A 16,299-nucleotide genomic window follows, 5' to 3' on the forward strand; every position below is an offset into this window, starting at 1 on the left:
GATACAGCTGTATGGAGAACGAACCGCACGTGATTAGATCGAGGATTACGCCTGCCAGAGGAAGACGAGAAACTTCCGTTCTGGGCGTTCAAAGTCTCTCGCGCGCGAGAAGTCGAACATGCGGTGTGATAAAAGCCGCTGGACCGCAAACCTCGTTACGACCACTTTGAATCGTACGAAATCCTTACGGGACTGCAGACAGGAAGTCGCGACGTCAGTCGAACACCTATTTGTGATCCACACGATCCGTTCGATCGACAATGCGTTCCTGTTCTTATGCAAATGAATTCACACGTCATCGCTATGAGGCTACGTGTGACGAGGTTGCGGTACAAGCATTATGGCGTGATACGGGATACACGGTGCTTTGTTATAGACACTTGGTATCGTGCAATCGCATATCAATATCGATTTGTAAATAACGCTTTCAACAGATTTCCCGGAAATGTGGGATTAAACCCGTTCGGTTAATTCTTATGGCGCATATACGTCCGCGGAGAGCGCCATATACATAATGCATGAACGCTTTTGGAAAGCGATTGAGCAAATATTAAAATACCGTAACATCCCGTAATAACTCTAACGAGTCAGTGTTGCGTTACGGCCAATATTATAATTATGTACCTATATCACGGCAGTCAATTATTCGGATAATTTATTCAGGCATTCTTTTAAATCTGATGATTTTAACAGTTTGCGTATCTTTTGCATTAACGAATTTTATTAAAGTTCTGAGCAGCACAGTGGAACGATCCGTACCTCCGATTTTCGGTCCAGGTGGCCATGCACGTGAGCGCGCGTGAAAGATTCGCCGTAAGTTTCGTTTTGAAAGGACGACGCCGAAAAAGTGTCTCGGACTGGATCTGGGATAATTGGAAACCTCGCTTTCCTCGGCCTCCCTGTAATAATCGGCGCATTTAGTAATGACGTAAGCAAGGGCAGATGGCTCGCTTGTGTCATCGTGGTCCCATCATTCCCTGACAAGGGAAATTAGTCCACTTTTCACTGCGTGTGTATTGGTTTTCCAGCGCGCGCGTGTCATATTTTTAATAGAGTGTCATTTTTTTATATCGTTATTATATTATTAATATTATATTATTAACTCCTTACCTTATATCATTTTCTCCATCGTTGCGCGAGCCAAAGTTGATTTAATTTACGTGTTCAGATAAGTGCCTGCTGCATAAACGTTTGGCTTTATTTCTCTTTATTTATCTTCATCAATTGATGAGATCAGTACATACCTACCTTCTCTTGGAAAGAGAGAGAGAGAGAGAGAGAGAGAGAGAGAGGGAATTAAGTAGTAATATTTTTGGTATATATTAAAACTCATTTTCAGGCAAAGTGATATTTTTATCATTGGTAGATAAAGTGCAAGAAAATAATTATTGGTATCATTATTATATGCTCTATGATGATGTTTGTTAAGTTGCATCAAGTTTCACTATTTACTCTACTAAAAAATAAATTTCCAACTTACAAAAAGCGAAAAAAAGATCATTTTTATATATTTATCAAGCTCTATAACGTGTACCGTTTTTGGTACACATGGCCTGAAAATGACAACTACTCAAAAACGGCTTGGCAAGGAACGTTTTAAACATAGCACTCACGAGTTTCACTCGTGCTTTTTAGTTTTAATCTGTAATCTGCAGCATAAATGTGTTATTACAAAGTAAGAAATTAGCTAATATATTCTTCATACATCTATACATAATTTGCACCATTTTGTTCACAGAACATATCTGAAAAGTAACGAAATCGGTATTATAAATATCAATTCAACAAATACTGATCGAAAAATTCGCTTATATCACTCAATGTCTTTTCAGAATCGGTATTGAACGGTAAGTGAACTATCTCCACAGACGTCTTACGAATGTTGCAACCATAAACTGCGGATTGTTACGTCCCGATGACACCCGCAGCGTTCGTTTAAAGGCACTTTCTGTGGGACCACAACGGAAAGATATACAAGACCGTACATACGCGAGACTGTGCACCGCACAGGTGGTAGTGTAAAAGAACCACCTGCATCTACCGCGGTATCACGCGAGTGCAACGCGTCCGTTCGTTCGTTCGTTCATTCGTTCGCAATCATTCGCCGCATAATCGAAGTTGCAAACGGCACGAGACACACCCGAGCCCTCCTTCGTCCCTCTGAACTCTTCTGAATTTCACGAATCGATCGAGTGCTCAAGTAACGTCCATGAAACATTCACGAGCCGCGTTTCATGTTCTACAGATTTCATAGCTGACGAGCTTCACGAATTCTCATGAATTCTTGCAGGGTATTACGCTTATAATTACTATAGAAATTATTAATTTGCCAATAAATTATTAAACTCATATTTTAGTGATTAGTTGATCAAACCTGGCAATAATCTCGATGTTCAGATAATCGTGCGAGATTTATAAAACTTTCTAACTTAAGTAACTGCGCGCCAACGGGATTTGTTAGACTTTACAACACAGTTATTATTCTTTTTGTTAAAATTATATATTACGCTTATAAATTAATCCGGTGCGGGCGGCGATTATACGAGATTATACGAACTAATGCGAGTGTTTAGAGGTACGAGACCACAAAACGGTATTGCACGAAGGCAGGCAACTCCCTTAAAATGAATCGTCGCCGTTTCTTGTCTCGGCTTCGGCGCGAGGAAAGCGACGAGTCAGCCGGCAGGTAGTTTTTCGGGAGAAAAAGAGTAAAACAGGTGCGGCGAGCCATCTAGACGCGCGGCGGTTTATCTACACTGATTTATCAGGAGAAACAAATTGTCCGCGATAATTCACCTGTTGCCTGAGCCGCCGGGCCCGACCGCCGCCCTCGCTCGTGCGCCGTCTTTAAAAATTCGTTCGGCTCCGCTGGAACAAATAAGCTGATGCGCGCGCGATACCTCCAGCTGGACCTCGGGGGTGGGAGATCATCGATATTCGCAGGAATAGCTCGGTGCTCGGATATTACCGCGTCCGAGCGATCGCACAACTCGTCATGATCCTTTGTTGTATGATGATTAATCAAGACGATTTCCCGTGACTCGTTCGAATAAATTGTTGATTTTTCGTGCAATGCAATTTCACGCTCCATAACATGAATCACCATTATTTCCAACACGGTGGACCGTAATTTCAACATTGTGAGTCGTTTTAATTATAGAGAAATTTATTCTTAATATCATTACGAACTTTGATAGCGTGAGTGTCCAGAGGCCAATTAATCCCGGCTGAGATGAGAATATCGCTTAATGGGAACGGCGGCTGGATACGGAAGTACGATATCTGGTCGCCGCGAGTGTCGAGAAATCTTTCGGCCGTCGTGCTCGGAAATCATAATAACACACTCTCGAACTTTTATGCGTTTTACGACCGGAGAAGGCGGCAGCAGCAATTCCCTTTAATATATAATCTTCAGCATTACCGTTTCGTCGGGCCTGAAAAATGGACCGGCGCGCGCGGCGTTCTCCGGGGGTACCTCATATGGAAACTTGTACAGGATTCGCACTCAAAATCCATACTCGAAGCGCGCGCGCTTCTTGATCTAACTGAAATTTCCTCCGATTCCACCAGCAGGTGATACAAAGAAGGAAAGAGTGAAGAAAATAAATGAGGAACACGCGAATCGCCGAAACCGATTCCCGATTCGTCGTTAAACCGGTTCCGTTTGCAACGTGCTCGCGTTTTATCTGCAACGAGACCGCCGCCGAGACCCAGTTTCGAGAGAAGCTCGCACCAAGCTCGCGGGCCCGTCCACTTCCGCCGGCTGATCAGATATGCGCGCAGAAGCGAGGAAAACCGCCGGCGTGCGATACATCGGCACGACGTTGTATGTACGCAGGTTGCATCGGTTACAACGTGACAGTACGTGTACCTGTTACAGGGCCCCTGAGACGCACGCGGTGTATGCATCGTCCGCAGGCCGGGCGATGAGAGATCGTCGCCGTCCTGGAAATTGCCGAGGCAACCCCGACGTGCGCGCGCCTTAAACTGGGCCAAGTGTATGATGATAAATAATTCGCGCGCATTAATACCGATACGGTTTAATGCACAGCACACTCTCGTGCACATTCATAACATACGTATATATATATATCTTCGTCGGTTACGTACACGCGTATCGCCTACAGGGCGTCCCCAAAGCTGTCGATCGTGCCTCGTTGCTCGGTTCCTGCAAGGAACAAATTCGGAATTTATCGTTTGATAATATAATATTATATTTTATATAATAACATAATATAATATTTTACTGTTATAATATTATACATATATAATACAATATTAACAATCTACATATTTATTTTTCGCATGTGTTTGTGGTATGGTATTATACAGTTGCCTCTCGCACAGAGTGTCTTTCTCTCAATGTAACACACTTTACTGATCTACGATTCTACAATATATATATATATATCTTTGCTTGAGTATAAATTAATACAGAAAAATCCGTTCAGAATAGATCTTTGTAAAGTTGTGAGCACGTTAAGTAGACAAAAATCACTCAGATGACGATTTTATCGGCGTCAACCGCGGTCGGAAGCCACTTTCAGAGTGCCCTATAGAAGTGCGCTTCGAATGTGCAGCATGTTTATTTGCACATATATATGTATAAATCTACTGCGTGCAATGCACACATACACGCGCACGATCGTACCGCGCATCATGCGCGCATGTACGTCTTCAGCTGTCTCCCTGCTGGTTTAACCGCGTCTTGGGAGAAAGGAAGACCTCCGGTAGGGAGGAGAAGAGAGACAGAGAGAGAGAGGAAGAAGGAGAGGATACACGCGCGACTGCGAGGCTCCGTTCTTGCACGACACTTATTTTTATGCCGGCTTATTTGCACCCGCTTATGGCCGGGCACGTGCTACCCGGATCGATGAAGCGCGGTCTGTGTTGTGTCATACTCGTAGCCCGTAAAAACGTTTAATGCAGGTAAATACTTCCATCATTTCCTTTTTCAATTCGGGGAGGCGAGCTATTTCTACACCTTCTTATAGTTAATAGTTAATATTTTTACATTAGAAATTTCATCCAGGAAGAGGACGAGGACTTGAAACACGGGGTGATACCGCGGGCGGGTGGAGGGTACGCTTTGATCTTCGACCGACCGCCGCTGGCAACCCTCTTTCGGCGCGCATGATCTGCGCGGATCATGAGCACCCGAAGGGTATTTCATCGCCACGAAAATCGCGGTAACATCGCTCGAAAGGGGGCTGGAAACCCCCAAGTACCAGCTTGATGGCGATGGTGGGACGCGGCGCAAATTTAAAATTACGCTGACGACTCACTCCCGGCGCTGCGGCCGCGATAAGCATCACCAGGACGAAAAAGTTCGCCCCGACTTTCGGTGGCGCGAACCCCGACCGCTCCCGCTCCCGCGCAACGTAACGTTTTTTTCTCGGTTATTCGTGATCCCGGAGGGCTAACTGTACGCGAGTGTCCCTCGCTGGGACGCGCTATCTTTAATCATGCCGGAGACAAAAGAGAAGAAGCACCCGAAACCCGATGATTCAGGCTTTTCCAGATCGAAGAAGCGTCGGACAGCTGGCGCAAGGTGCCCCCCTTTCTACGTTCCAGCCGAGAGTCCGTTCGTTGGGAGCGCAACCTTGCGCTCCTCCGTCGTCGTCGTCGACGTAGGGCCACGTGCCGACCGAACGTGCCCCCGGGTTCATTGAGCGTAAAAAAAAGCCGAGATGCCGAATTCGTCACTCAACAGTTCACGGATGGTGAACGCGATATGATGCCTCAGCGATTCGATACTGGTTCCCTGATACCGATCTCCTCGGGCTCATCGAAGAACGTTTCAATTTTACCTTGTCATATTCCGTTAAGGGAACGTCTTTCTTGCACGTTGCATAACGACGTTGCACATCGCGAAATGTAACGCATGTTTCATGGTGTTCTTTTATTATTATTTATTATCAAACGATATATCATGGATGGAATTTCTTTAATCTTCTGCGTTGGAATCACGGTCTCCGAACGCATTGTAATTTTTGCGAATCAGAAATATCAAACACGTTACGCTTATTTTTCATCTTTTTTTATTTTTATACTGTATAGATATAAAATAACTTTAAAATAACTTTTAAATATCTTTTAACCAATATCCAATTTGTATACAGTTACCCATCGGCGCACTAAATTAAAATCGTGCTCGATTGGACTTACCCAAATGTTTCTTTTTTTATGGAATATAAAATACATAAAAGCCGACTTACACAGCACAGCAGAATTTAATATTGGCGCCGTCACCTATGAAGAACAACGGCAAACAGAACGAAACCCGAAAGTAACATCTCATCTACAGAACTCTGCACGATCGCGCGAGTGTCGGTAACATCGCTACCTGCCTACAGTTTCCTACTCCAACGGCATTCACGGCGATGTCGCTAACACACAGGGAAAGCCTGCACCAATCACCGAGGTCATCGCGATTGGCAGGACTGTGAGCGCACCCTGGAGTTCCCAGGAGGTTGAGTTCACGAGCGGCTGGGGGTACGTGGGGTCGCGACGTGTGTCATCACGTAGAAAAACATTAAAATGAGAACACCCTCGTGATAGATCTCGCGGCGAGTGCGGCGTGTACGCGGTGCAGCTACGATCGACGTGCCAAGGGGAAACACGTCGTCGTCGACGACGTCGTCGCGCGCGCGGGGAACGTCCAATGTCTCGCGACGAGCGTCCGCGCTGACGGCGGAAACGGCGAGCCGAGATCCAGTCGAGCGACTCGCGACCGCTCTGGCAGCTCCTTCGTTGATATCGTCTGACAGTTCGGAGAAAACAAACAAAAGTGTGTACACGCGGCCTATCAATTCTCGCGATTGTGCGTTCTCGCATGCATGCGTGCATGCGCACGCGGGCGTCTTTGCGACACACTTGCTCCGAAAGTCATGCAAGTGATTACCGAGGCATCTGGGACCATTAACTCTTATCAGGAGAACTGGAGATAACGCGAGAGTCTTAGTTTCTTGAGCCAATCGGCGCCTGCATTTAAATCTGTATTCCTTTTCGACACCGTTATGAGGAAAGAGATATCCTTTGCTCCGCGTTATTCGCTAATCTCAGTAAATTTCCATAAATTTCAATACGGTCATTTCGGTGAATGTCAGTGAATAATAATGTGCGTCCGAGTGGGTTTCGCGTGTTGACGCAGTTTGCAAGTTTATTAGTTTCATCCAAGTTGTGTTATGCAGTATTTTAAATGTATATTTCTCTCTACTAGCTAGTTACCATTAATTCTCTTCAAACTTTTATTACACACCGTATGGCATTGGTCTACATTCTAAATGAACCTTGCAAACTAGCGATAATTAACAAGCCATTTATTTGACGATGAATATTTCTTGAATGATGATATATTTTATGTATGACGTCACATGTTGTCTTGTCTCTATAGGGAGACCACAACATTAGAGGACCTGCTGCAGGCACATTTGAGACCCGTGGTGGTTGGTGAATGGTGTTGCAGATAGATTCCGTGTGGGGCTGGGCGTCACCCCCGCTGCGCCTCCAGCTAACCGGGGGGACCAGGGGTACCTCGGGGAGAGCGGCTACGGGTGCCCCATCCTCGCAGAGGATGGGCGAGATAGTCGTAGAGCGCGCTCCTTCCCCAGCACGCCTCAGTCACACCTCCGAGAAGCATCCGCGCGCGACGCTAGCCGAGCTTAATAGCCTGCGCCGCCGTGAGGAACTCTGCGACATTGTTCTCAATGTCGGTTCCAGGAAGATACACGCGCATCGTGCCATTCTTTCGGCATGCAGCCCATATTTCAAGTAATTAAGCAGCAAACAGTTTTTTTATGCCTGGTCCTTACACCACTCAAGAATGTGTTTCAGCTGAAAGACTTTCCCATTCATAATGGAACTTTATGCACTCACAATAATCAAAATTCGGCTAACGGCTGTAGACATTCTTGGTAGTGTAAGCACGTGGAGGCAGGCGCATCACACAATGCTGCAACGAATCGAATCTTTCTGTCTGCAGGGCAATGTTTACCGGGGAGTTGGCAGAGGCTAAACAGAAGCTGAGAGAAGTAACGATATACGACATCGACGAGATGGCTATGGAACTGCTCATAGACTTCTGTTACACTTCTCACATTATCGTCGAAGAAGCGAATGTTCAAACTCTCCTTCCAGCAGCGTGCCTTCTTCAATTAGTAGAGATCCAAGAGATATGTTGCGAGTTTCTCAAACGCCAATTAGACCCATCGAATTGCCTGGGTATCCGAGCGTTCGCGGATACTCACGCGTGCCGCGAGCTACTGCGTATCGCCGACAAATTTACTCAACATAACTTTCAAGAGGTAAGGCAATATAATTTATTTTCAGCCCTTAGGGCTGAAATAAAAGGACTTGGTTTACAATTCCTTACGCACTCATTCCTTCGCACATCTTATGTTGTAATAACTTAGCGCTTGAATTTTCACCAAGTAAAACTAAAAAAATAGAGCTAACCTAAAACTAGAAACCTGATAACTTATCACAGTCATTTTACATTTCGTTCTCTCTCTTTTCTTCTTTTTGTATGTTATAATCTTAAACTTTAACATCTTGAAACTTTGATATTTATTCTTACTGTGATCCTATATTTGTAACCTATTCTACGAATGCCAATTTAAAATTTCCATTTCCTATCTACCTTCATACTATACAGAGTGAATAAGGCTGGACTCAAAACACACACACACACACACTCTCCTGTCTTATTTCTTTTCTTGTAATAACTCCTTCTGAAAATCTTCTTACAAGTTCTTCCTTTATCTTTTATTCTTGTCTTGATCTTTGTTTTCTTGTATATCTCTTGTATTTTTCTTTCCCTCTATTTATCTTATCCTGCTTAACTCGCTCTTTTTCTTCTTCTACTTTGTTCTCTTCTGTTTCTCCAGATTTACGTTCACCTTTTGCCTCAAGCAAAAGGGGCATTGCAGTATCTTTCTAATTATCCATCTTTTCTCTATCACCACTTTTACGGTGGCACTACAATTCAATGCAATGCACGTTCTCCATCCTTCAAAAGTTCTTTCTTTTCTCCAAATCTTCTTGGAATTTTCAATCCTTTTCTTATCACAAATCCTCTCCAGGTTTCCAAGCCTTCAAAGGTATTCCATCCCTGCCAGCTGTTATTACCAAATTTCCTTTTTCTTATAGCTGCACATAACTCTTTTCTATTTTCACATACTTTTTCATTCTTCTGCATTCTGCTTTCTTTTTCTACCTGTTTCTGTAAATCTACGCCTTTTCCTCTGTAAAGAAATCTAAAATATATTCTCTCACGAACCAACACCAACACTTATGCATTCATGCCTTTAAGCAAGTCCTTTCAAGAGGTACGCATTTTTCGCGAAACAAAGAGAAAAAAGAGAGAAATAAAAATATCGCTTGAGCCCCGAGACCGCAAGATTCTGGAGTTTGGAATAGAAATTTGAAATTTTCACAGGTGATGGAAAGCGAGGAGTTTCTGTTGCTGCCAGTCGGCCAATTGGTGGACATCATCTCGTCGGACGAGCTGAACGTGCGCACCGAGGAGCAGGTGTTCAGCGCGGTGATGAATTGGGTCAAGTATAACGTGACGGAGAGACGGCAGCATCTGTCGCAGGTTCTGCAACACGTGCGACTGCCACTGCTCAGCCCAAAGTTCTTGGTCGGTACCGTAGGATCCGACCTGCTGGTTCGCTCCGACGATGCCTGTCGAGACCTGGTAGATGAAGCGAAAAATTATCTGCTGCTGCCGCAAGAGAGGCCGTTGATGCAGGGCCCAAGGACGAGACCCAGGAAGCCCATGCGACGGGGGGAGGTGCTGTTTGCCGTCGGTGGATGGTGCTCGGGCGACGCGATCGCCAGCGTCGAGAGATTCGACCCCAACACCGCCGACTGGAAGATGGTCGCGCCGATGAGCAAACGGAGATGCGGCGTCGGCGTAGCGGTGCTGAACGACTTGCTGTACGCGGTTGGCGGACACGACGGGCAGAGCTACTTGAACAGCATCGAACGGTATGATCCTCAAACGAATCAGTGGTCTTGCGACGTTGCTCCTACGACTTCCTGTAGGACCAGCGTGGGTGTCGCAGTGTTGGATGGATTTCTATACGCGGTCGGTGGCCAGGATGGAGTGCAATGCCTCAATCACGTGGAACGGCAAGTATTTCCGTTAGATTATTATACATCTACGTGTAATATTTCGATAATCGACACACCAATGTGTAAAGTAGTGCGCCTTTAGCCAACGGCAGATATAACTTTTCCAGATACGATCCTAAAGAAAACAAATGGTCTAAAGTGTCGCCGATGACCACTAGACGATTGGGGGTGGCCGTGGCTGTACTTGGAGGCTACTTGTACGCTATTGGCGGGTCCGACGGACAGTCACCGCTCAACACGGTGGAGAGATACGATCCGAGATCCAACAAGTGGTCGCAAGTGTCCCCGATGTCGACGAGGCGCAAACATCTAGGCTGTGCTGTATTTAATAATTTAATTTACGCTGTGGGAGGACGAGACGACTGCATGGAGCTCTCGAGCGCGGAGCGTTATAATCCCCATACGAATTCGTGGAGCCCCATAGTAGCGATGACGTCTAGGAGAAGCGGAGTAAGTTCCGCTTTTTTTTTCTTTTTCTTCCTCAAAGGCGTCTCGGATCGATAGAGTGCACGTCGATTTATAACGCATAACGTGAGCCGGAACAACAAATTCTCACGTTTTAACGACGGATTCCAGGTGGGTTTGGCGGTGGTAAATGGCCAGTTGTACGCGGTGGGCGGATTCGACGGAACCGCGTACTTGAAGACGATCGAGGTGTACGACCCGGAGCAGAATCAGTGGAAGCTGTGCGGCTGCATGAACTACAGGCGACTCGGCGGCGGCGTGGGAGTGATGCGAGCACCGCAAACCGAAAACTACATTTGGTAGCTCAGGCCCCCCTCTTCAGCCCAGACGGCTGAAACTCCTCTGACTCCACTCACGCCGGTGACGCCGGTCACTCCTGTAACCCCACCCGCCCCCGTATCGGTTCCTGTTATAACTAATACTAGAAAACGCTACCGCCGATCGATGAGCATTATATAAAAAAATGACGCGTGCATTTTTGTAAAAGACTTTGCCTTTCTGAAACGTTCCGCCGGGCCGCCCGGCGTCCAGTCTCTTCGGTGTTTGATTCATTGCCAACGCCAAGTCTAAGTATCCCTCTCCGCTCAACCGCGCGTGGGTGTCGTGTGAATGCAAAAAGGAAAACGCGGGTGTCCTGTCGATTTACTGCCGTTATTTTATACCTTCGTTTCAGTGAGATGTTATTTTATAGGATCCCCCTGTCGCCAACGTTTGTATTTGTATTTTTATTGCATTACGTGATATAAATTCCAGCCATTTTAGATTTAAGTAAGCCCATTAATAAATTAAGCCTGAGCCTTCGGAGCAGCAGCGTTTTCTCGTGTAAAAAGAAAGGCAAAATCTCTTCCCCCGACACTTCTTCGCGCCGGAAACTCGTATGTGTTTCGAAAGGAACTTCTCGCAGCTTCCATTCTTCAGTAAATTACCGTAACGAGGACTTAAGTTTCAGCTATAGTCTTAATTTAATTGTACGAGGGTTGCTTTTACACACCCGCTATACTACGTCACGCTATACTGCATCACACAAAGCTATAACCGTAAGATGATTTAAGGATAGACTGCTTTTTAAAGTACGCGGATACCTTCTTCTGTTTATAAGACTGAATCTCGAAAACAGAAAATATATTCGTAATAAATCGTAATAAATTTGATTTCTCTCGTCAAGTTATCAACGTCAGCCGCTTCATTTACTACTGGAAATCGCGCGAACAATTTTCGTTAATACATCTAATAATTATTTTGACAGAGCATTTATTGTGTTATCGACGATTTAACAACAGGTGTCAAGCCTAAGAGAGAGAGAGAGAGAGTGTGTGTGTGTGTGAGAGAAAGTGAGATAGAGGGAGAGAGAGAGAAAGAAAGAGAGGGAGAGAAAGGGAGAGAAAGAGAGTGGATGAAATATGTATGATGTATTCGAGATTACAAATGATTTAAACACGATATTTGATATCGTCCTTTCGTGTTGCTACAAGTAGGCGCCATTTAACCGAGACATCTGTTACATACATACGTTTAAGTCTACAGAGGAGTAGCCTTATCGTACAAAATGGTGATAGGGATCATTGACCAATAATCTCATAATGTAACATTCGTCATAATTACGTGATAGGAATCAATAGGATCGGCGAGGAAACGACCAATGCTTTACCATCGAAAATAATGGGCGCCACCAGTTGTCAGTTGTTTGTTATTTCGATGTAGATCCGACGGCAGCGAAAATGATGAAAATTAACGGTAATATAATTTGCGAGAGGCGACAGCACGCGCGCTTACAGATCGTGGTTGTTACACGTATGAGATTGTTGAAGGCAGCGAATTACATGTCTAGCGTAAGAAACTACTGACGATGTAACGTAATTCTTTCTAAGCAGCTGGTTGTAAAGAGTATTATTCCGAGTCTCCTGTGCGACGGCTTATTAACGCATTTCTTGATTAACTGTCCGAACACAATACTCCGAATAGTCGATTGTCACGTTTAAGTTACGAGCTCGTGATACTGATAGAGGAGAGAAGCCGTGGATCGTCGTCTGAACGAAGACATAGACGGTTACGATGGTACGAATTATCGTAATTCGTGAACGAAGTTCAAACAAAGTGTTCAATATTCAGTCCCGTCTGATTTTGAAAAAGTTGGAGCTACATTCAAGGAAAATGTTATGTCATTTACGTACGCAATATTTAAAGTGCGTAGTGCTAGCTGATTATTTTTAACTCGAAAACTCGTGCATAAGAAAATTGCAGAATAAGAAAATTATACTGAACGTTATAAATGATATGTTTCTCCGCGGACGAGAAACATTAAAAACGATTACGTTAACGATTTAGTATGCGTTAGTGCGAAGGACGCGAGGTGTTAAGGCAAATGCATCGTTTTATTGTCTTACTTAAACGAGATCAAAAACTTGTTCTGTGCAATTGTTCAGTACAAAGGAAGAGTCATGAGATTTCTTTCCTGTTCTTTGTCAATAAATTGAAGAAAGTGCGCATTAGCAACTTGCGCGAACCATCACGCATTACATTATTGTGTTTTACCATCTGCATGTGGCACATCTCATAAAAAAAAAGCTTTGAATTTAGACCAAAACCGATTATCGAGATCTATCATCCGTAATGGATATGAATCTCTTTTCGTTTCTCGTTTTCTTGTAATTATATATATATTTTTTTAAATAGATAAAATGTTAGAAGGCTTCCTCCCAGAGACAATACTTCATTGCGGCATATGCGATCGATTCGCGAATTTAGGTCACATATATGAGAAGATCGTGAATTTCATTGATAGGACAAGCAGCAAGGGAACACGTGAGAAAATAAAAATGAAATGTGCGATCCTCGATACGAGGCCGGAAATATCTTTTTTATTGCTCTTCCTCTTCTTTATTGCTTCATATTTACACATTATCTCCAAACTTTGAGATTAAAACGGGAACGAAACCAGAATTTTATCTATTTAAATATTTCTTTTTAAGTTTAAATTATTTAAATTTTTCAAGAATTAAAAGATAATCTATTATATATTGCGTTGATCATTCTCTGCACTGTCCTACGAGTTCTCTTCCTTTTTTTGTCCTTGAAATGCGCTAGATCACACGAATTCAAAATATATGTTTAAGAAAATCTGAGATAAATTAAAAAATATTAATTTTATCTTACAAAAATAAAGCGCGTATTAATTATTCTTAATTTTCTACAATAAACATAGCTTCCACATTATGTTACAATTATGTATTACGCAAAATTCGCAGTATGCCAATTTCATAATGAGATGGAATCACGATATCCAAATATCCGGAACTATTTTTAATTTTCGTTTTACCTATTTATACGTGCGAGCGCAGCTGCAGGGATATGACGTAAGAAACCTTCAAGACAGTCGAGAGATCTTTTCAAATATTGATTTCGAAGGCCTCGGCGGTTGCGTAATTCTCGCTGCTGAAAAGGGGCGTAAAAGTACAATTGGAACATTTTAATATTGTTTGACGTGTATATTATATATTTATTTTTAAAACTAATTCGTTTTTTATTTGTGATTCAGATACGTGCGTTAAATGAATAATAATTGAGATCGAAGTTAAATTTTAATTATAAAATACTTTTGTTTAAGAATACTAATAAAAAATCGATTGTACTTTAGTAATAAATGTATAAATTTTTACAACAACGAAAATACTTCACTGATGTCGCGTTCACTGCGCATCCGCAGAAAACACGGTCCCGCTGACAACATCGTAATCTGTATGGCTCTAGACTCAAACGTAGCCATTTCATCACATTGACATCTCGATTTTATTATATTTCTTGTCTTATAATATAATAAATAAATTAGAAAAATAAATAATAAAAAAATACAGTATTCAAAGTCAGCATACTATTCCTTTATCGCTATCACGTCACCCACCCCCCTGCCCATCTAAAAGGCTCTGTCACTAATTTCTGGGAAGTTGATCTGTCAAGATACTTTGGGGAATTTTGTAATTCTCTTTCCTGTGGCCAATGAACGGAATCCACATGCTGTCAGCTGTACCGACGGTGATTATAAATCGGCGTACGAGCATCAAGACTTTGTTATGATCAGTGTGAGTTATCGCCGGTTGCTGTGTTAGATTACGCGCCGCGTATTTCAGTAACATTCCAAAACTTACTCTATGAGCTTCCCGGTTAACATTCCTTTTTCGCTCGACGCAACATCATAATGTTACTCTCGAATCGTGTAATTCTATTGAATTTGTTACTCGTGTATTCCGTCTTCGGAAGTCCTGAAGAGGAGCAAGGCGTGATTTACGCTAACAAGTGCGAAGGTACCTCTTGTTCTTCAATTTTGAGCGTCATTCTTTTAGACTACTGGCTGAATTTTTATTTTTATCATCCAATATCATCCAAAAAGTTTTATTCGACGATTACAAATATTGATAATTTAAATTATGATTAACAATAAAAATGTGTGTCTATGTGTGTGTAGTATGCAAAGTGCTAGCTACAGAGCTGCAAGCCAGGCTAGATGAAACGGGAAGGACGAACGATGTACTGGAGATTGGGTATTCGGTGGATGACGTTACACCAAAGAAGAAAAAGGATTACAAAAAGTCGTGAGTATTGTAGCAGCAAAATCAAATTTCATGTGAGATCATCTTCTGATAACATTTATACAGAACGTTTTTTTTTCCTTCTCAGGGAGCTACGGCTACTAGAGTCACTCGAGGATGTCTGTGAACGCATATTGGAGTACAATATACATAAAGAGCGCACGGACAGCACGAGATTTGCCAGAGGAACCAGTCAAACGTTCAAGACACTGCATAATCTTGTGTAAGATCTTGTCGATAGCAACAGCCTTACTTTGATTAAAATATTACATGTTATCTCATTGTTATTAACAAATAGCTTCAATATCACGCAAACTTTTGCAATCACTTAATACTAAAAATAAAAATCAGTCTAATGCAGCTTAATCTTGTGTCAAATGCAATGTTAATTTGCAAACTGAGAAATATGTGTACAGGGATAAGGGAGTCAAGGTGGACCTAGGGATCCCCTACGAATTATGGGACAAGCCCTCCGTGGAGATAACTACGCTGAAAGTACAGTGCGAGGACTTGCTGGAGAATCATGAAGCAGACATCGAGGACTGGTATTATAACCATCAGGGGAAGGTTCCTTTACTTAGGTAATTATTCTGCCTTACGCATGTTATTTTACTCAGTTATGAAACATTATTTATCAGCATGAATATTCGTTCTCCATCGTTTAGATATTTATGCTCGGAGCGCGCGTTGAAGGGAGAAAACGACTCTTGCTTGCACGAGAAGGGCGACACCGGAAAAGATCTCGAGAAACAAAAGAAGAAGAAGGTGTCTGGTAAGAAAGACAGGAAGGATGATTCCCCGACTGCGAAGCAAGAATTGTAAAATATGCGGGAATAAACTGCCATCAACCAACAAAGAGCCATTACTTTGTCGATACTTTTTATTACACGTAACAAATTTTTGAACGAAATACGGTTTTAAGTTCGATATGCATGGGACGCATAGTGGGTGCATGCAATGCTCCATAAAAAATGATGTAAATATCATCGCATCTATACCTATACTTGTGAATACGTGTGTGCCATATTTATTGTGTCTGTTAAAAGTTTTCTAATAAACTCCTTTTATATTTCCTAAAAGGCCCCAGCCTCAGGTACTTGCACCGATTCTT

General features: G+C 43.1%; 2 protein-coding genes and 1 long non-coding RNA gene across 5 annotated transcripts; 2 read left to right on the forward strand and 1 right to left on the reverse strand.

Annotated features, from left to right (window-relative positions):
• Positions 1-6,438: 6,438 nt before the first annotated feature.
• LOC105279333 (kelch-like protein diablo) lies at positions 6,439-13,108 on the forward strand. Of its 3 annotated transcripts, none has more exons than XM_011339004.3 (6): positions 6,439-6,790; positions 7,397-7,773; positions 7,985-8,306; positions 9,440-10,137; positions 10,248-10,590; positions 10,717-13,108. In XM_011339004.3, exons 2-6 carry the CDS (start codon positions 7,457-7,459, stop codon positions 10,906-10,908), a joined length of 1,872 nt encoding a protein of 623 aa, XP_011337306.1. In that variant the 5' UTR covers positions 6,439-6,790; positions 7,397-7,456; the 3' UTR covers positions 10,909-13,108. The 3 variants fall into 3 exon arrangements, with proteins under 3 accessions (XP_011337306.1, XP_011337308.1, XP_011337307.1); XM_011339006.3 differs by having other exon boundaries at positions 6,440-6,790; positions 7,469-7,773; XM_011339005.2 differs by lacking the exon at positions 6,439-6,790 and adding an exon at positions 6,797-7,120.
• On the reverse strand, positions 12,534-14,138 carry LOC105279332. The gene is made up of 2 exons (XR_893914.2): positions 13,922-14,138; positions 12,534-13,685 (listed from the first exon to the last, which is right to left on the reverse strand). It is a non-coding gene; the product is annotated as an uncharacterized LOC105279332 (long non-coding RNA).
• A 472-nt stretch (positions 14,139-14,610) lies between these two features.
• Positions 14,611-16,262, forward strand: LOC105279334 (protein canopy 4). The gene is made up of 5 exons (XM_011339007.3): positions 14,611-14,903; positions 15,065-15,191; positions 15,277-15,411; positions 15,605-15,769; positions 15,854-16,262. Exons 1-5 carry the CDS (start codon positions 14,798-14,800, stop codon positions 16,008-16,010), a joined length of 690 nt encoding a protein of 229 aa, XP_011337309.1. The 5' UTR covers positions 14,611-14,797; the 3' UTR covers positions 16,011-16,262.
• The last annotated feature ends 37 nt before the right edge of the window (positions 16,263-16,299 follow it).

The sequence above is a fragment of the Ooceraea biroi genome, chromosome 1 (genome assembly GCF_003672135.1).
Source record: "Ooceraea biroi isolate clonal line C1 chromosome 1, Obir_v5.4, whole genome shotgun sequence".
Taxonomy (NCBI): Eukaryota; Metazoa; Arthropoda; class Insecta; order Hymenoptera; family Formicidae; genus Ooceraea; species Ooceraea biroi.